This window comes from Lepidochelys kempii, chromosome 6, assembly GCF_965140285.1.
Source record: "Lepidochelys kempii isolate rLepKem1 chromosome 6, rLepKem1.hap1, whole genome shotgun sequence".
Taxonomy (NCBI): Eukaryota; Metazoa; Chordata; order Testudines; family Cheloniidae; genus Lepidochelys; species Lepidochelys kempii.
The window spans coordinates 118,292,141-118,312,824 of record NC_136385.1 but is presented as its reverse complement, the minus strand read 5'-3'; the positions used below and the strand labels follow the sequence as shown (position 1 = coordinate 118,312,824).

The 20,684-nt window shown below is 40.7% G+C and overlaps 2 protein-coding genes across 10 annotated transcripts in view; one reads left to right on the top strand and one right to left on the bottom strand.

The window, feature by feature from the left end:
* BRF1 (BRF1 general transcription factor IIIB subunit) overlaps nucleotides 1-20,684 on the top strand; it is a 237,049-nt gene that overhangs the window by 87,773 nt on the left and 128,592 nt on the right. For all 6 annotated transcript variants that reach the window (XR_012159588.2, XM_073349847.2, XM_073349848.1 and 3 more), the window contains exon 5: nucleotides 11,723-11,795. Coding sequence is in view for 5 of the 6 variants with exons in the window: in XM_073349847.2 (XP_073205948.1) it covers nucleotides 11,723-11,795 (73 nt within the window). In the remaining variant the exon portion in view is untranslated. The remainder of the gene's footprint in view (nucleotides 1-11,722; nucleotides 11,796-20,684) is intronic.
* Nucleotides 12,179-18,924, bottom strand: BTBD6 (BTB domain containing 6). 4 transcript variants are annotated; one of them, XM_073349854.2, is made up of 5 exons: nucleotides 18,556-18,924; nucleotides 16,647-17,375; nucleotides 16,078-16,168; nucleotides 15,709-15,827; nucleotides 12,179-15,479 (listed from the first exon to the last, which is right to left on the bottom strand). In XM_073349854.2, the coding sequence occupies exons 2-5, from the start codon at nucleotides 17,018-17,020 to the stop codon at nucleotides 14,447-14,449; spliced, it is 1,617 nt and encodes a 538-aa protein (XP_073205955.1). In that variant the 5' UTR covers nucleotides 17,021-17,375; nucleotides 18,556-18,924; the 3' UTR covers nucleotides 12,179-14,446. The 4 variants fall into 4 exon arrangements, with proteins under 4 accessions (XP_073205955.1, XP_073205954.1, XP_073205958.1 ...); XM_073349857.2 differs by having other exon boundaries at nucleotides 12,181-15,479; nucleotides 16,647-16,950; nucleotides 18,556-18,922; XM_073349856.2 differs by lacking the exon at nucleotides 18,556-18,924 and having other exon boundaries at nucleotides 12,181-15,479; nucleotides 16,647-16,950; nucleotides 17,160-17,913.

The window sequence follows — 20,684 nt, the reverse complement described above, 5'->3', positions numbered from 1 at the left end:
CACAATTCCCAACTATACATACAACATGATTGCATCTAAATTATCTGTTACCACTTAAGAAAGAGAGCTTGGAGTCATTGTGGATAGTTCACTGAAAACATCAGCTCAATGTGCTGCAGCAGTCAAAAAAGCTAAGAGAATGTTAGGAACCATTAGGAAAGGGATAAATAATAAGGTAGAAAATATCATCATGTCACTATATAAATCCATGGTGCACCCATACCATGAATACTGCTTGCAGCACTGGCTGCCCCGTCTCAAAAAAGATGTATAAGAAGCAGAAAAGGTACAGAGAAGGGCAACAAAAATGATTCGGGATATGGAACAGCTTTCATATGAGGAGAGATTAAAAAGACTGGGACTTTTCAGCTTGGAAAAGAGACAACTGAGAGAGGGGAGATATGAGAGAGGTCTATAAAACCATGAATGGTGTGAAGAAAGTGAATATTGAAGTGTTGTTTACCTCTTCACACAATACAAGAACCGGGGGGTCACCCAATGAAATTAATAGGCAGCAGAATTAAAAGAAACATAAGGAAGTACTTCACGCAACATATAGTCTGTCTGTAGAACTCGTTGCCAGGGATATTGTGAAGGCCAAAACTATAATAGGGTTTAAAAAAGAATTAAATATGTTCTTGGAAGATAAGTCCATCAGTAGGTATTAGCCAGGATGGTCAGCGATGCAACTTCATGTTCTGGATGTCCCTAGCTTCTGATTGCCAGAAGCTGGGAGTGGATGACAGAGGTGGATCACTTGATGGTTGCCTGTTCTGTTCATTCCTTCTGAAGTACCTGCCATTGGCTACTCTCGGAAGACAGTATACTGGGCTAGATGGACCATTGGTCTGACCCAGTATGGCCATTCTTATGTTGATTTCTAATGTATACCAACTTCTAGGTTCCCTGTGTTTGGTTGAAAAAACAAATCTGTTACACAAAAGTATATACTACTACTTGGTTCCTCTCCTGTTTTAATTATTTCTGGAACTTATGTTTTAAAAATTAAACATTTTTGACTTGGGTCATGCTACTTACTGCACTGAAATAAAATCTACCAGTGTATGAAAAAATTCCTTGGTTGGTGCAGAAGAATGTGCTGAAGCTAAGAGCCTGTTCTCACTGTCACAGAAGTCAATGGCAACATTCTTACTGACTTCCCAAAAGGCAGGTTGACGTCCCACATTTCCAGGTAGACAGACGCTGCCAACACAGCTTATCTGAGATCGGTCTCTTTAGTGCAAGATTGATGAACTGTACCCAGGGAAAAAAGGGAAATCCATGTACTTTGCCATGGCCTTGAAATTTTTTCCTTTCAAAGGACACCTCTGCTAAAATTCCCAAGTTTTGAGACACTGATGACATTAAAGTATGAGAATTTCATTTATAACATTCCCAAGGCAGAAAGTGTCAACCTGTATAGTTAAGCCATTTTTTAGATTTTATATACTGATCTTGTTAGAAAGGTAAGTCAGTTGTTCTTGATGAAACAAAATTGCTATTTTTGTGCATCAAAGAAAACAACAATTTGAAAGGCTCAAAAATGAATTATTGCAAGACCTTTTGAACTGTATTGATTTCTTTTCTAAAACCATTGGACCAGCTCTTAAGGACATGCCAATGGCAGATATTAAGTGGATGACATCTTGGATGCTCCCATAGAATTTCCTTTTTGAGTTTTCTCTGATAATTCCTAGTGGTACAATGGACCTGTGGAATTCCTGAAGGTGGAATGGCATCTGGATTCTCTCTGAAGAATGTTGCCAAGCAAAATATCTTGTAGAGTGTCTTCATATAAATTGAGTAAATTACTTAATACTTCAGGATGGACAGTCCATGCATCCATCCATCCAATTTTGTTTATTTAATATATCTGTCATCGTCCCTCTCTTCATCCTACAGCAAATCAATAAAGTAACCATTATGCCTCTGACTACTAGGAAAAGAGAAGATAAATTACATCAACCAAAAGTCAAGGAACAAGCCCCATCCACTTCTACCTCCATCTTTTGTTCTTTCAACAGGGAGCATAAAGTGCAGCCTCATTCTTCCATCCCCTTAATGTAACTTATTTAATCATTTTTTCTTCTTCTCTAGGTCCTTCTTGGAAGATAAGATCCAAGAGGAAAAACAAAAGCACATGGGAAGAGAGAAGATATTAAGGTGGGGGTGGAGGAAGGGAGGGAAGTAGAAGATAGTTCTGCTTTGAGGTCTGCAGAGCCTGTGATTATATTCCATTTTGTGGGAGAGGGCTGTAGATTGTTGGCATCCTTTCAAGATTCAGTCCCTGGCTCTGGACTATGTCTTTTTGAAGGCAGATGAGTTTTTTCCTGACTCAACTCTGCCTCCCTAAACTGTTGCCCAGGCGCTCTCCTGGGTTCACCCTTTTGAAAGGCTATGTGGATGTAAGTTTTGGGCTCATGGATCACTTTTTGTTCTTTGGGAAACCATAAATTCATAGGTTTCAGCGTAACAGCCGTGTTAGTCTGTATTCGCAAAAAGAAAAGGAGTACTTGTGGCACCTTAGAGACTAACCAATTTATTTGAGCATGAGCTTTCGTGAGCTACAGCTCACTTCATCGGATTCACTGGAATCTAAATTCATAGATTCCAAGGCCAAAAGGGATCATTGTGATAATGTAGTCTGACCTCCTGTGTAACACAGGCCAGAGAACTTCCCCCAAATAATTCCTAGAGCAGATCTTTCAGGAAAACATCCACATCTTGATTTAAAAATTGCCAGTGATGTTCCAATGGTTAATTACACTCACTCAAATTTACACCTCATTTCCAGTATGAATTTGTCTAGCTTCAACTTCCAGCCAGTGGATCATGTTATACCATTCTGTGGCAGTCTGAAGAGCCCATTATCGAGTATTTTTCCCCCCATGTAGGTGCTTGTTGACTGTAATCAAATCACCCTGTAACCTTCTTTGAGTTAAGCTAAATAGATTGATCATCTTGAGTTTATCACGATAGGGTATGTTTTCTTCTCCTTTAATCGTTCTCGTTGCTCTTCTCTGAACCCTCTCCCATTTATCAGCAACTTTTTAAAATTGTGGACACCTGTACTGGAAACAGCGTTCCAGAAGTGGTCACATCAATGCCAAATACAGAGGTAAAATAACTTCTACTTTTGGTCAGTGTTGCAGTGAGCATTCTGATTATGTAAACCCCCTTCCCCCATCTTTTACAGATTCACTGCTTCCCAGGATGACATCTCCCATCCTGTATGTGTGATCTGCATTCTCTGCTATCCTGCACCCAATTTACCAAGCCACCCAGATTGCTCTGTGTCAGTGACCTGTCTCCTTGATTATGTACTATTCACTCAATTTGTCACCTGCAAGCTTTATCTATGATGGTTTTATGTTTTCTTCAGTCCATTGATAAAAGGGTTAAATAGCATAGTACCAAGAACCAGTCGGTGTGGGATCCCACTAGAGACCTACCCCCTTAATAATATTTCCCTGTTACATTTACATTGTGAGACCTATGAGTTATCCAGCTTTTAATCCATTTAATATGGATTAAAATATGGTTAATTTAATATTCTAGTTTTTTATCAAGATGTGTGCTGTACAGAAATCTAAGCATATTATAACAAAACTATAATATTTATCAAACAAACTTGTAATCTCATTTAAAAAAAGATATCAAGTTAGTTGGACAGGATCTATTTTCCATAAATCCATATTGATTGGCATTAGTAATTACCTTTCTTTAATTCTTTATTGAGTCCCATATCAGCTCCTCCATTATCTTGCCTGGGATTGATGTCAGACTGACAGGCCTATAATTATCCAGGTCATCCTCTTTGCTCTTTTTAAATATTGGTACAACATTATCTCTCTTCCAGTCTTCTTGAACTTCCCCAGTGGTCCAAGACTTACTAAAAATCAACATTCATGGTCTAGCGAGCTCTTCAGCCAGCTCTTCTAAAACTCCTGGATGCAAGTTATCTGGACTTGCTGATTTAAAAATGTCTAACTTTAGTAGCTGCTGTTTAACATCCTCCTGAGATACTAATGGAACGAGTGTTATCATCGTATGATATGACTACACCATCTGCTTTTTGAAGTCCAAGTTCTTAGCACAAAGGGTTGTACTACTTGCCCATAAGGACACAAATCCTTCTGATGCCTTTATAGGGCTACCAGTGGATATGGTCCCACATTCTTCACTTAGAAATCAAAGAAACTGCACTTTTAGTAGTGTACCTTCGTCTGGCATAAGGTCTGTTACAGACCTCATGCTGGTGGCGTAAGTAAGTTATAACTGGAGGGGACTTACTTTAATTTCTCCTGAGGCTGGGCAACCCACAGGGATCCACAACTGTCCCTTGTGGCATGCACTCGTACAGAACTGGGGCTGTGTGTTCTTTATTTGATCTACTAAGCAGAGCTGGATGGAGAATGACCATTCTATTTCACGACAACTTTCAGACATTTGAAATTTGTTTTTTGTTCTGTATTGGAATAAAACCTTGTCATAAATATAAAGGGAAGCGTAACCACCTTTCTGTATACAGTGTTATAAAATCCCTCCTGGCCAGAGGCAAAACCCTTTAACTTGTAAAGGATTAAGATGCTAAGGTAGCCTTGCTGGCACCTGACCCAAAATGACCAATGAGGGGACAAGATACTTTCAAATCTGGAGGGGTGAGGGGGGAACAAAGGGGTCTGTCTGTCTGTGTGATGCTTTTGCCAGGAACAGATCAGGAGTGTAAGCCTTACAAGTCCTGTAAAATTAGTAAGTAATCTAGCTAGAAAATGCTTTAGATTTTCTTTTAATGGTTTGTAAAATAAGCTGTGCTGGAGGGAATGTATATTGCTGTTTTTGTGTCTTTTTGTAACTTAAGGTTTTGCCTAGAAGGATTCTCTGTTTTGAATCTGATTACCCTGTAAGGTATTTACCATCCTGATTTTACAGAGGTGATTCTTCTACCTTTTCTTTAAATAAAATTCTTCTTTTAAGAACCTGATTAATTTTTCATTGCCCTTAAGATCCAAGGGTTTGGGTCTGTGTTCACCTGTACCAATTGGAGAGGATTATTATCAAGCCTTCCCCAGGAAAGGGGGTGTAGGGCTTGGGATATTTTGGGGGAAGACGTCTCCAAGGGGTCTCTTTCCCTCTTCTTTGTTTAAAATGCTTAGTGGTGGCAGCATACTGTTCAAGGACAAGGCAAAGTTTGTACCTTGGGGAAGTTTTTAACCTAAGCTGGTAAGAATAAGCTTAAGGGGTCTTTTATGCAGATCCCCACATCTGTACCCTAGACTTCAGAGTGGGGAAGGAACCTTGACAAACCTTGATTGATGATTTTTGCTAAGTGGAATTGTCTAAATATCTGTTTTCAGATGAGAAGGGTCACATTTTCAATTTAGGGTGGGATCCTCTTTGACCAGAATCCAACTGAAAGGCTTCCTGTCCACAACTTCAAAGAAATCTGTGTATCTCTGCAACATGTTTTGCCTTTGACGGAACAGCATATTTTGACACTAAAACGTTTAATCAAAAATGTTCTGACCAGCTCTTCTACTTGAGTGAGGCTGTTCTTTCTCCTCCTCTTTAATCACTTGATCAGCCAGCAACAGGGTTACATATTCATTAACTGGTGAAGTAGATATGTCAGGGGTCTTTGATTGGGAACCTTCTCTGCTATTTTCACTTAGTGAATTTTGGTTCTCTTCTTGTTTTGTTTACAGGTACAGTTTTCTTTTGAGGTAGCCTTTCTGGCTTTTGTTTTCTTTTCCATTGTCTAGTTGTTTAAAGGGTTGAGAAACTTGTCTAGCTTTGACCTAACTTTTTGTACAGTTTGGGTTTGCCCATAAGTTTCAGGATCCTGTCCTACCTTTCATCCAGCGAGAACTACTCAGCTAGATTTCAGATCTCACAATGTATCAAAAGGCTGTCCCTTTAATCATGGGAAATGCCAGTCTGTTCCTGGGTCCCCCTCTTTTATACCGTAGCATCATGATCTTGAGATGTGGTTACAACAGTCTTCAGACAGTAGTATTGGCAGTTCTCTACCTTACCTTTGATCTCTGATTTTATGTAGTGAAAATCTTCTCTTTAATATGGCTATATTGGTGCTTCTCATTATATAAGTCCTCTCTGTGTGTTACTGCCTACTGTCAGATATGTTGTCAGGTGGGGAAAGAGTATGTACAAGAAGGGAAAACTAGTACAGTAACTGGTAATTCTGTTTGTTGCAGTCTTTTGCTTCCACCTTCAAAAAAAAAAAAAATCTTGCTTCTTTCTCTTAAGGTTGTTCTCTCAAGTGACATTTTCCTTCTTATGTGGATCTTTACTACTACTTGCTATTTCCTCTAGAAGTTTGTTTACTTATATAAAAGTGGACTGGCTGATTCCTTTATACAGGCCTTGAATGATTATTCTTTTATCTCCTTGCTTAGGTGGTATTATGTCTTACGTACGGTTTTGTTGTAGGACCAGAGAGTAATAGTAATACAGCAAACAGAATTATCCAGAAGTAGATTCTTCCTTCTGAGGACCTAGATTGAGGAAGTGCTTTTCAGCACAAGATGGGAAAAAAAGGCACTTAAGTGAATTTTGATTTGACTGATTGAAAAAGAAGTGGATTCATGTCTGTCATTCTTTGAATCAGAAACCAGCAAGCTTTCATTGGTGTAAGATTGTGATCTTGTGGTCCTTTTTTTCTTTCTTTGGTTAAATACAGTATTCTGGCTGTGATGGTCCAAAGAATGAAAAGCTTCAACCTACTGATCTGGATAACAAAACATTTAATATTAAGTCTTGAAACCTTTGGAGAGAATACTTAGTAGCTGGCTTCCTATATTAATACTTTTTACTCATTTCATGATACATCCAGGTTGACTGAATTTGCTTCCATTACCTAAGTACAAATTTGTGTATTGATCTATTTAATTTAGACATCCTGGATGTGGTCCGTAGACCCCACTGTACAATAAATGTTAATAGTAATGAACCAAATAACTTCAGGTACATCTTCTCCAAACAACATACACTATCCTTAAATAGTCATTTTCTTTTCATGCTTCCTTTGTTATTTAGGCAAGCATCCATAGATGCTTTGAATTCTGACTGTCCAGTTCTTGGTCTTTCTGAAAAGAAGACAACCTAGGCCACTGTCAGTATACTTAATATTTTACTGGATTGTCTTACTTAGATCTTGACGAGCCTCTCTGGAAATTCACCATTGTTAAATAAATTTATCTAATTTATTGGATCAAAGATGAGGCACCTTTTGTCTTAGGCACTCTGGTCAGCTGCTGTCATCCTCCAAGGGGGTGGAGTGAATCTAACAACCTTGTGAATTTCAGATTACATATATCTTTCTGTGGAGATTTTTTGAACTGTAGCATGCTTTAGATTGATGACCTGTTCAACTCACTTGTCAGTGGTAAGTAGACCACTGTTCTTGTCCTCAAAAGCTGAAATATACATGTGGACTGTTATGAACGTGGACATTCAGACATGATGTGAAAAAAGGAAATAATGAAAAGAAAATTGAAGGGTGAGAAGATTTCCTTTCTCCTATGAGGTGTCACCTTAAAACATCTGAGGTCTGAAGAATGAGAACTGATTAAGTCCACACCTTTGGAGAAGTATAGAATCTGAAATGTAGAGTATATTAACTAGTCCTTCTACAGGTAGGAGGATCCCCTACAAAGGTGAAACTAAATCTTCATATTCAAATACGATATCTTAAGGAATAATTCAGCAGGTTGTTGATAAGGAAGAACATCTTGATAGAATATGATCCTTGTTAAGAAAATAAGGATAAAAAGGATTAGTTCATAGTGGCTTGGCAAGCATATAGTTTTTAGCTGAAAGATGCCTTTTTTGTGCTGCAGAATCTAAGATTTCACTTTTTAAAAATGTAGAGTCTGGTCTGTATGGTTGTAAAGAGAACCTTGTAAATGTGAACTGAGTGTGAACTTTTGCAGTGATTTCTGCCTAAGTCTGTAGATACCTTGAAACATCTCTGAGAGAGGGATTAGGTGCTACTGCTCATCTGACTGGGACAGTGACTCTGAAGCCTAATGATAATTTAAACAGCTATTTTATGGCTGATCAAAGCGTACAAAAATGAACAATCTACTGTGAATGGCATCTTGTTTGGTGGTTTTGAGTGGGCAGAATTTAGGAGAATACCATTTATTTTTTTCCAGTTTAATTCGTGGATTTTGAGAGAGGGAGTGGGACCACATCAGTTAGATTTGGAGTGTTCAGCCTTAAAGCTGTGTGACAAATGGGAGCAGTATAACAAGACCATTGAAACTCATACTAGATGCATCTTTTTTAATGGATAATCTTTCTTCTATCACCATAATTAAGATGTTTGTAAAATTAGGGGTTTAGACATAGAAATGCTATTATAGTTTCTAAATTTGGGGAATTTAGCTAGAGGCATTGGAGAAAAGGGATTTAAACATTTCCCTGTAAGGTTGTAGACCGTCACAAAAATTGTACTAGTGCAGGAGAACCAGAAAGTGAAACACACCTGTAAATGAATTGTTTTAATTGTCTACGTTGAGTGAAATCTAAAAATTATAAATAAATGCAAATGGTGAATGTGAAACTAGATTTTAAAAATCATTTCAGCTGTAATATCACCACCTTGGACTAATAATAGAGATTAAAAAAATGTGGAAGAGCCCTCTTAAATTATCACCACCAGAGGTCCTTAAATGACATGTTTCAGTAATACATGCCTTTTATTGATTACTGGGTTAGCCTTGTGGGCTCTTTAATTTTCAATATATATAAAGGGACAAATGCCCCAGTACCTGTGAATATTTGATCATTCCAAAAGTATCTGTATTGGCTTGCCAAGAGAGCCAGTTTTTTATTGCTTGTTCTTTCTGTGACTTTTACACTAGCATTAAAAATGTATGAGCTCTGTGAAAAACCAGAATATAACACACAATCCACTGGATAGCATCCGCGCTTTCTGACTTCCTCTCTGAATCAATGGTAACCAAACGCTGCAAACGATTGCACTTAGGATCTTAGAGCAGAAATTCCCTGAAGTACAATTTCTACTTGAGTTTAGTAAGTGTTTTGTGTGGACAAGCTTTCTGCACCTTGAGATCAGTCGTCATACTGTATATGATGTGGGTGAAGTAAGAAGCAGGTTAGATTTAGATTTTCAGGTAGGTCCTAGATCTGGAGACTTTAGCTAGACCCAGGAATGGATGATAGAATCAGTGATACAGCAATTTGACTATGCACTTGGCTCTGCTGAAAACTTAATGTGACCCCCTCCCTGCAATCCTTGACTCTTAGGAGGACTTCACTGTGGGAAACTGTGTCTTTATGCCTGTTGGTATTTATTTACTCTGTAATTGATGTTTTTATCGAAAATTTGCTGGGGAGGAGTGTTAAGTGTATTGTCTGCAATTATGTGGTCAGATGGGGACAAAAAGGAGGTATTTGAGCCTTCTGTCAAAAAAGAATAAACAGGAGATAATAAATATTTTCATCTGTTGGTTTGTATTTTTTCTAGACTAAATGAAAGAACTGGGTGAGTCAGTGAGGCTTGGGATGGAAAAATGATGTGGTTGGCTCAAATGGAGTAACTTTATTGACTTGTATAATAAATCCTTCTTGCAGGTCAGATTTCTAAATTATGAGGTTTAAGATATATAATTCCAGGTCAGCCAACTAAGAGGCTTAAACTACTAAGAAGATTTAAGAGATTTTTTTCACGTTGTAGTTTGTCAAAACAAACTGCAGTGCATTTAGAGAACCCAAATCAATGGAAGCGAGAGACCCTTGGAAACATGGCATAGTTTTGCTTTAGTAAAAATTGTTCTATCTTCATGGCTCACAAAAAGGAAATAAACCATACAGTATCAAATTCTACAGGAAATGCTAGATATTGGGTATCTATATATATTTCTGTACCTTGGTACCCATCAAGGCTAATCTTGATTAAAGGGACACATTTCAATTTTGGTCACTTCCTCTCTGGGTTTAAATTGTACCATCCTTTCTCCATAGCCCTACAGATAACACTACAGTTATCTATCTACCTGCTAGTCCTGTCTCACTGTTGGTCATATATAGAGGTTGTGTAAGAGAGATATTCAACACATTCCACTAAATATACTAAGTGAAATAATACCCATCTATATTTGAGTGATAGATTGAATGATCTCTTTGAAGATGACTGACAGCCTTGGAGATTCTTGTAATGGTTTTAAATTAAAAAAAAAAATCAAGTAGAATTAAAGTACAGAAAAATCTCCTATCACTTCCCCATCCTGAACAAGGGGAGAAGACGACCTGAAAATACTTTGATGAAGAAAGTTCACTTCAAATTGGATGACTTTTTTTAAAAATAGCTTTTGATGCAGAATGAGTATATTTATTAACAGGAGGCCTGCATCTTCATCATGCTTTTCCGTAAGCTTGTTTGATATGTTTCAATAGCCCAGGTGCATACTTCGCTCTCTACTAACCAACTTCACTTTGCATGGCAGAGGGACACTTCTGCTGCGTAAAACCACTAAACATAGACTACTTAAATAAAAAACAAGGACTGTTTTTTTAGTATCATGTCAGAGGTCTGAGTCTCTTAACTTTGACATGTATTTATGCCTTGGGGCCGCAGCATGGTCATGTAGGAATACCCACAGTCAATTTGGAACTGAAGCATAGCAACATCCAGCCCTCTCCTAAGGCCAGAAAAGCACGACTTAATACATTATTTTATTTCATTTCTTCAAACTTTTGGAATACGACTAAGTACCTAGCCCATAAATTAAAACTCATTATAGGAATATAAACAAAGGGCTGCCCATAAACATCTCCTGAGCCTACAGTCTCCTCAGCGGCCTCAGAAAAGAAGGGGAAAAAGATGAGCTTTTACAGCGTGCATGGAAAGTCAACAAATTTGAGGTCTGGTGGACTCAGGTGAGGGTGACTGTTCCAAAATTGAGGACCCCTCACAGAAAATGCCACGCTAGCAGCTCCCCCTTATTTATATTAAGGGAGCCTCAGCTCGAGCACCTCTGTGAGCTCAACTGTGGCAGTTTAAACACTGAGAGAGGCAGTCTTTCTGGTAACCAGGTCTCCTAAGCACTGAGGGCTTTATAGGTTAAAAAAACCAATATGTTGAACTGAGGATAGTAACTGAAAAATTAGGGAAGGCAAAAATCTTTGGAGCACTGAGTGCCACTCCCTCCCTGCGTGGAAAAGTAGTTTTGTTTGTGCTTGTGAAATTCTAATTATACCACTTTACATGATTAAACAAAGCTAAAATTGCACTAACTTGCAGGTTTTGTTAAGTGGAGAGACGAGTGCCACTGCAGAGTTATAGTTTAATGTAACGATGTGTGTTTTGAGCTATAAACTGACAAACTGGGAAATTGCCCAAGTACTCCAGGACAAAATGGGGCCCACTGAAAAGCATAATAGGCAACCTGTTGCAAAGTAGTGCAGTGTTTTTAGTGATTTTCTGTTTTGGCTTGTGTCACAGCTTTAACTTTTCATATATCTTTTAATGAGAATTTAGCTTACCTCTATGATCTATAAATCCGATTGCATCAAATGATTACTTTCACTTTAAAATATCTGGGTGATTTTTTTTTTTTTTTTTTAACAAAAGCCACTTGTTTGTTTCAGAGGTGGATTTTCATCTCTGTATAATGGAGTGTTTTTTTCAATGTTTGCTATTTAAGGTGCAAATAATGTTTTCTGTCTTTAATAGGTGAATGTCTATGTGCTGGGAAAAACTTTCCTTCTGCTGGCCAGAGAGCTCTGCATAAATGCTCCAGCTATAGGTATTTTTTTAAGAGTTGGCTTTCAGTACTTGGGTATACTTTACTATAGTTTCACGATTGCTCTTAGAAGGCCAAAAATTTGCACAGTACAGTATTAAAGGGGCACTTTAAAATGAAATTCATAGTCCAGAGATAAAATGTGACAGTTACTGAAGTGTAGAAGTCATCTTAAAATAGAGAACACAATAGTGGGGCTGCTGTTGAATGCACGTAAGCTTGACACTATTTTCTTTTCCAGTAAAATGTCATTCACTACCTCTTAGTATAAGAATAGTGTAAGCCTTAATGAGAGTATGGACTGACATGAGAGAGAGATGCTTATCTACAAGCTTGTACAGACTTGTCATATTTCAGTTCAACCAAATAAGACACAATATTAGGTTAAGTATTTGCTAAATTTACTGTGTTCAGCACCTGAAGCTGCTGATGTCAACACTTGAAATACAAGAGGATTTATGGAAAATGAGGAGCTTTGTTTTGAGAGAACATTAGTAATCCGTTTGCTTCTACTATTATTTTGTTTTAAAAGTGGCGGTTGAAATAAGCACAGGTTATGTTGTATGAAAACAGTTTTTAATCTAACATATATTAAAATCTGCTTTTAGTAGTAGCAGCTCCAGACAGCAGTGTATGCGTGTTACATTTCAGTACTTTGTCAAGCCTGGCAGACTGAGCCACAGAAAACCTTGCTAACTCCACTTAAAGGGATTGGTTCATAAGGGTATCGTGTGACTGTTACTTGCCTCTTTATTCTAGTATTTTTCTCTCTCCTGTATTTCCTTCAACTTAACATCTTTTAGTCTGCATTGAGGGACTGAGAGATTTTTTTTGTCATCAACAAACAGGCAACTTCAGTCTACTTACAGCTAGCCCTTAAGGAGCACTTGAGAACATTGCTCTCCCTGGAAACTAAGCATCACCTGTCCAAATACTGAGTTCAGTGATCATGGAGTCTCGATAAGATGTGACAATACACAGCTATCAGCCAAGTCACTGGGCTAGTTCACTTGGCATATCTTAATACTAGATGAAAAGAATATTCTCCCTCTGATTTTTGCAGTGGAAATCCAGCTCCCTTAGTATTTTGCACTGCAGTTTCTAAAGACAGAACAGGAAGTCCTGTATTATTGTTTGTATTTTAATTGAATTGTCTTACAGCAGCCAGCGAATATTTGTCTGGAAAACAAGCAAGCCTTTAAACTAAATATTAGTGGTACTTTTTACACCAGGAAAAAAAAAATCTCTAATCCCCGTTTTGTACTTTTTCCAAGGTCACTGCTACAAGGATGAGAAAAGGGTACTGCTTATAGTACACAGTAAATATTTTCAACTGCCTAATCTCCAATGATAGAAAAAGCTAGTTCAGTTATTTTTGTAGTCTGTATCCTGGAATTAGCTCAACAGGTGTAAATATGTGATAAAGTACATTTGAGGGATTATTTCACCTGTCAGCTGTATGAAAAAGCAAAGAGGGTGCTCTTGGTATGCAGCCTGTTTAGGTGGCTTCCTCCCTCATCATCAGGAATTTTAAATGTACTATTTAAGATTTTTTTTATCAGACTGTGTGTCTCTCAAGCTAGCATCTGAATTTGGGCAGTTTAATTATTGATATTTCAGTTCTTTGCTCCTTCAGTGGATTTTTGTAGATTGTAAAGATTTTATATATATATAAAGCTGCATTTAAATGCGGCTTAGTACTGTAACTTTTACCAAATATACATAAAACAGAGTCATAAAGTTCTTACTTCATACATTGGTTTCGAATTATCCTAGTCCACACACAGTTTCTGAACCAATTTAACATATCTGTTTTTAACTGTGTGTAGACAAGGGCCTAGACATTAGACCAGTCTGTTGCAATTTACTTGAAAATGGGACAGATGTCAGTTTAATCTAAAGCTTCCCTAACTCTACAAAGAGCAAATGCAGTAGCTGCAGAGAACTTAATCTGAATGAAATCTTGTAAGGTTTCAAATAAAAGCTTAGGATATTTTTTAAAATCAGCTTTACAGTCGCTCAAACCGTTCTGCTTTGTCACTGAAGTTTAAGAAAACTGTGCTTCCTTATACATCACCTCCAAGGTGGGAAGAAACTGTATAGTGTGCCTGTTTGTGGAGAGCTTTAGTGACCTTGCAAAGCAATCTCTGTATTTGTGCTGATAGTTATGCCTTTTATAGACAAACTCAGTAGTCTGAGTGTTCTGTTTATCATTTTCTTAGGAATCCCACCACTAAACTGTACTATAGATATATTAACATAGACACAAGTCATACAATCAGCAATGATCAAGTACACAGGTTTTAGGGCAAGTAAAAATGTTTTATATTTCACAGATTCATAAACTGCTCTAGTTTAGAACATCCTGCTTGAGTCAGCTGCAGTCTGCGAGTTAGTTATCTATATACAAAATAAATGCACATTACGTGCAGAATTTAACATTTTTCTGCATGTTGCAGTTTTAATTAAGTCAAATATCTTATGAATAAATAAAATAAGATTAAATTCAAGAGCATTCCTTCACTTATTTTGATAGCCTGATGTAGTAGATAGGTAAGTAGCCTAACATTCCACACTGCTGTAGAGGTTTGTAGTAATCAAAAAAATCCTTTAGTGTGAATAGCAGTACTGGAATACAGTCGAAGTAAAATGCATCATGCATAGAAAATGAGTTCAGGTATTTGTCCTCCTTGTACTCCAGTTCCATTGGTACTATCAGAGGAGCACTGGAACTGGAATGTTACTTTTCCACATTGTACTTCAGTCATTCCCTCTTGCCCAAAATAACTAAGTTCATTGCCATCAAGAATGGCACTTACGTTGTAAAATGTGTCTTGCTCAACCTGCACAGGGTGTTCAAACCACACAGAGAAAGTATTACTGGATCCATCAGAGGTAAACTTTGTTAGATTTTGAGCAAGAACAACTCCTAGACGCTTAAGTTCAATTTTGACGCTGTATTCAGCTTTACCACAGCTTGACCCATACAAGCCTAGTCCTGCTATGAATATCCTTTTATCTACAGCAAATTGGATACTGTCACAGCGACCTCTGTACCTCCATTGGTTACTACGATACGCAGACGATTGAAATCGATGGCATCTTTGAGGTACAAGTCCTTTTCTTTTTGTCAGTGGAAATTCTAGCTTGGGTTTATTTGCAGCTGTATACCATAAGAATATATTATGTGTTTCCTCAAGGGTAAGGATGTCAGATTGAGCAGCTCCATTGGCAAACTCCTCCAAAGTCATAGTTGGAATTCGCACCAAATATAAAGCTTTTCCTAATACATTCCTCTTGTTCCTTGGTGTAATTGGTAGCCCTTGTCTTTTGCATTCAGCCTCTGCCCAATTAAGAACAGCCTCAAAAACTACCACCTCTTTAGTGTTTAGTGCTTCCCTGGTTACAATGATCTCTAGTGTTTGTTGATCAATTTCACAGAAGCCTTCTGACTTCAATGCCATTTCTGCTTGAGCATCAATTACTTCCCAGCAGCGCTGGGTCAATTCTGGCTCCTCAAAGAGTCTGCTCTGAGACAGCAGAACACAAGCATTTTTAGCCTCTAAACTAGTCTCCAGAAAATTGACGCAAGCCTTTGCTAAGGCTGGGACGATATACTTCTTGGCAGCATACAGAGTAGCGAGCACTGTGTCAGCTTCCAGGTCAATTTCATCACTATACATATACCTAAACAGAATAAAAAACAAGTATTTTTAAAAGCAATATAAGCCCTGAGAGATTAAGCTACAATTGTCATAACTGACAAGTAGCAATTTGTCATATTTGACATTTGTCAGCACATTTAATAAAGTGTAATAGCTGCATGTTCCTAGATGCCGTTTAAAAGATTTTAAAGATTTTTATAAACCACTTTTAGTCTCTCCACAGGATTTGTAGACTCATAATGACCACTTACTTTAATAAGATTAGAAAGGCTGCAGGTTCCACATCTGGTATATGGATTTCAGATCTGACCTCTGCAAGATCACCATAAAACATAGCATAGAAGACAGAGCTACCAACTGCCAAAACATACTGTTAAAAAAAAAAAGACAAGTATGCCTTTAGTATGTAGCTGTAGTAATTAAACATACTAGCTGACAGAAGAGGTACTGGGGGAAACTTAAAAGCTTCAGTTCAAATAGAAATCCCTTAAACTGTCCCATTATAATTAAGATATATATAAGTTATTTATTTACTTTGGAGATAAGACAAAAATATCATAATTAGACAAGTTAACTCCACTACCCTAGCAGAAGGAAAAAATAATATCAGCTGCACAAACCTTGTGGGCAGGAACTTTCTTTGATGCCCCCAGGGGGCCTACGATAAAATGTACATCAGCCATAAGTTCGTTATTGAACATCAGTGCGTTCCTGAAAGTAACAGGAAGGGAGAAACCAAATTAGATTTGCCAAGTTTATCACCTGATGCCACAATGCGACCTAATGCTACATAAATTGAGTCCTGGTTTCAGTAGGTGTCTACTCCACCCCCTTGCTACAGCTGGTGCAATGGGACACAGTGGGATACTTTCTCTCACTGTGGAGTCGGTGGTTGCACAAGTGAGTTGAGAGCAGAATGTGGCCAATATACAGATGCAATACTTGAACTCCCCTGGCCTTAGGCTGCAGGGGGCCTGTGACTGCCACAACTTGCTGTTTTTTTGGCTTGGGGAGCCAGAATCTCCCAGTGTTGGGTGGCAGGGCTGCTCATTGCTAAACAACCCATGTTCCCTGCCTTTGGCACAGAAGGGGGATGCCATGGGACTAGCTGCTGCCCTATAGTTCTCCTGCAGGGTGGGGGGGCAAGGGCTGCCCAGGCTCTGTACACTCTGGCCAGGCTGGCACTTACCTCTCCCGCAGGGTGGGGTGGAAGGACTGCCAGTTGGAGCTCTCCAAATTGTTGTTGTTCAGGTTTTGCAGTTGCGGCGGCGGCGGCGGCTGGGCACTCTGCTGAAGCTGAAGGGCGTTTTTCTTGCTATTGGCAGCAGCAGTGACGGTGGCAGCAGCAGCGTTATTACTGTTTGCAATATTGGTGTTAGCGCTGGCAGGGTAAAGCTCTGCAGCCATCTTCTTCAGGGAGAGGGGCACTACCTCATAGCATGCTGGCACCTTGCCGTTTGACCTCACGCTCTTTTTGGACTTCTTTAAGGTCTCTGGAAGCAGAAGAAAGAAAGTCAAACACTTCATGATCCTGCCATTGAGGCAGCCATGGGGCAGTGGCATGAGCAAGAGGACAGCTATTCTAAAGTCAGGTCCCACTACCTGGATACTTATGATTTTAAACTGCGGCTTTTGCTCAGAAGCCCCGAGCGCCTTTTCTAGGGAGCAGAACAGTGCCGTAAGGAATGATGCCAGTGCTCACCTTTGCTTGAAGGTCCCAGCCTCAAGACCACAGGCAGGATTGCAAAGGAAGACCCCAGGAGGGATACAGGCAAAGTGTTTCCCCAAAAGGAGGAGTAGCAGAGTCAATCCATAAAGCCCCCAGGAGTTAAAGCCCAGCCAGCGCCGAGCTGCTGCCAACCACTGGATCTTCTTTGAAAGGCGACTCGGATCCTTCTTCCGGGCAAGGGTTAAACATCTGCAGAGAGAGCAGCAAGTTCCCAGCCCCAGTATTTAAACAAGGGCCGAACAAACCCTGGCTGCGGTTCCCGGTCCGCACCTTGTAATTCCTCCGCACGCGAGGGGAGGCGGCTGCTGTGAATCCCGCCGCGCTGCCCGCCGAACAAAACTTTCCCAGATTCAGTCCTGCTCGGAGCAGATGCCCACGGGGCCGGTGTGGGGGTCCGTGCCCCGCGCAGCGCCCCTGCGCCTGAAAGGCCAGAGCCGCTGGGCGCGTCTCCGCGGGCGCTGCCGCCTCCCTGCGCGGTTGTGGTTCTGCAGCCAGCAGCGGGGCCGGGCGCCCGTGTCCTCACGCGTGTGCGCTGCCCCCTCCGTGTGTGTGTGTGTGTGTGTCGGCTTCCCTCCGCCTCCTGCCTCAAATAGCCAGCCGCGGCCCCGCGCGTCACGCCCGCCTGCTCCAATGGGGAGCGGCGGGGCCCGGCCCCGGGCTCCCTCCCTTCCCAGACAATATGTCATTCTTCTCCGCTCCCTCCTACCCGCCAGCTCGCCCTCCCCACCCCCCCAGCCGCTTGGGAAAATTACAGGGAGCCAAAATCCACCGCTGCAATGGAGCCAAATGTACTGATGCTCCAAATTCACCCCCAGAGGCGGGGGGAGCCTTACACTAGCAACCCCCCTCCCCCGGTGCAATGGGGACCTACCCCGCCAACTTCCCTCCGGCCCTCTGCAAAGTAAACCCAGCCCCACGGGCGATCCGCAGTCTGCGTTCAACTTCCCCGGGAGAGCCCCCAGCTCTGCAGCGTCCCCCCCGCCCGAGGGCAGCTCAGAGCTTGGCTTGACTCGGGCTTTGATGCTGAGCCAAGGTGAACCAGGAAGGCAGTAAACAGATGGGGGCAGAGCTGGCGATCGGAGCGACTTTTCTTCCTGAAAGCCTCCCTTCTCTCCCCCCTCCCCGCCGCCCGTGCACCTAGAGAGCCTGCGAGGCTGTTGTTTTCTTCCCGATCCCGGGCATTACTTGCAGCAGCAGAGCAAGTCTGACATGTTGCAGAGTGGGAGCCCCAGCAGGCACGGCAGAAATGCCACGCAGAGGCACAGCAGCGCTGCAGTTTGGGACTCAGCTGCTGCCCAGCTGCGGGGGAGCTCTGCAGAGACCCAGGGGGGCCTGCCCCAGTCCACGCAAAAAGTCGGGGTCACTGTACCTGCCGCCCTCACCAGGCGTCCCTCCGTCCACACCGAGCTGGGAAAGTTTGCACGGCAGGCTGCTCCGTGGAGTCAGAAGCCATGATTATGGAAATGGTTGGGAAGACGGGAGGGGGCTGGGTCTGGGTCTGAGATCCTGTTTCTGTGCAGCCAGTCGTTCCCAGCCGGACCGAGCGAGGGCGCCCCAAGGCCTTCTGCGGCCGCCTTTCGCGCAAAGCTGCTTGCTGTCAGGCCGTTTCTCCCTCCAGGGTTTGGACTTTTCGGAGCCGCAAGAGCACAGACAAAACATTAAGTGGTCCCGGTGGTAAAAGCAGTGAGGGATATTCAGGATGTAAGTGAGAACTGCAGCTGACACTTGGGCTACATTCCGAGTGCGTGGAAACTGGAGTATCCTGCACACATCCAGACAGTGTGAGGGTGGGGTTGTAGCAGGAAAGGCAACGGCTGGGCTTTATCTTAAACCCCCAGCCTGTTGGTTATTTTCCCAGCTACAACCCCATCCATCACCCTTCCACACCTGGGGTGTCACACTCCTGCTCCTGACTAGTCTCTGTTTACCAGTGTGTAACTTGCACCACTATTGCCCTCACCTCTGAGTTTGATTTCTAGCACTTCGCTGGATTATAGCTTTGCCACATTTTCTGTGGGGTTTTTTTGTGTGTGGGGTGGTGGTGGTGATAAGAGGAGCAGTCATTTCTGACCAAGGCCTGTCATTAACCTCCTGAAGCACACTGTATTACAGTAACTGTTCACAGACCACACATTTATGCCTTCTCTGTTTTGTATGATCCAGCAATTCTTGCTTTCTGGCTCATAATGATGATTTTGAAATTTTGTGGCCACCTCTTTTTTCACCCTGAAATGTGTGTCATCTGTTTTGATGAGTACTGCTGAAAGCAGAGGTGTCACAACAAAGGTAGGATAGGAAGGAAGGAAGGATGGGGGGGAAACTTTCTGAAGCATGCAAGCTGTAGTAGCATAAATAAACATAACTAGTAGCTGATCCTGCAAGCTGTTTGGCTCAGAATGACCCCTGCAAATGCACGGTATTTCCCTGAAGTCAATAGGGCTCTGTATGGGAGCAGAGTTCTGCCAGCCTGGAGCAGTCTGTAGCATCTGCGCATTTATTTGGAATGAGTTTAAAAAAACCTGCAGTATTCTACTTCTAACTTAACTTTTTAAAAATGTGTTGGCTTGTATGCATCCAATTAAGAAGTTGGTTTTACATTCATCCTAGACCTACATTTAATTCTTATACTCTTAATATTGCATTGCAGCCATTTGCAGTCTGCCGGTTGGTGGAGAGCTTCTTTTCAGTGTTTGTTTTTGTTGAAGTCATTTGCATTTACTACTTTTCAAGACTCCGATTGTTTCGCTAGTTTAAAAATGTAAATTAATAATGTGTAGCACAAACTAGTTTCTGTCAAATGATCTGTGGGCATGAATGTCGGCAGAATTTCCTGGAAAGCTACAATGCAAATGTTTGTCAGTTCATAGAAATTACAGCGAAAAAATGCTCTGAAGAATTTAAAGTAATAATAAATTCCTCCCCTCATTTGAGGCCTTGATTTTCTGGGGTGCTGAGTGGCCTCAGCTCCCACCTAAGTTGAGCCGTTTTGTATAAACCCTGCCAAGTGAACTTGTGAAGATTTTGGAATTGTCACCGTAACACATTTGGTGTTTTGGAATAATGTAAAATGGAAATTGGAAATGTAAAAAGCTAGAGAAATGAGTTTTCACTTTAAAGGGTCATTTTGTTTTGTTGAATTATGACTTAAACAGGTTTTTGTTAGTTTTTTTTTAAAAATGAGACCATAGTTTTGAAAGACCTTTATAGTGGTGGTGGTGTGGTTTTTTCTTTTTTAACTGAAGGATTTGAAGGTAGATTTCCCTGGTGTATTCTTTCAGACAATCCAGTTACTTTTTGGTGATAAACACCTTAAAATACATTGTTAGACAGACATCCCTGATGTTAGATGTGATATGGATGATGATTGGAGAACAGTGGGAATTATTCTGTTTTCCTTACTAATTGCCTTTGGGAGTTAATATTTCTATTGTTTTATTTATAATCATGTTTACTAGTTGATTCCATTTTGTAATCCCAAAATTCTTTGGGAGAAATACT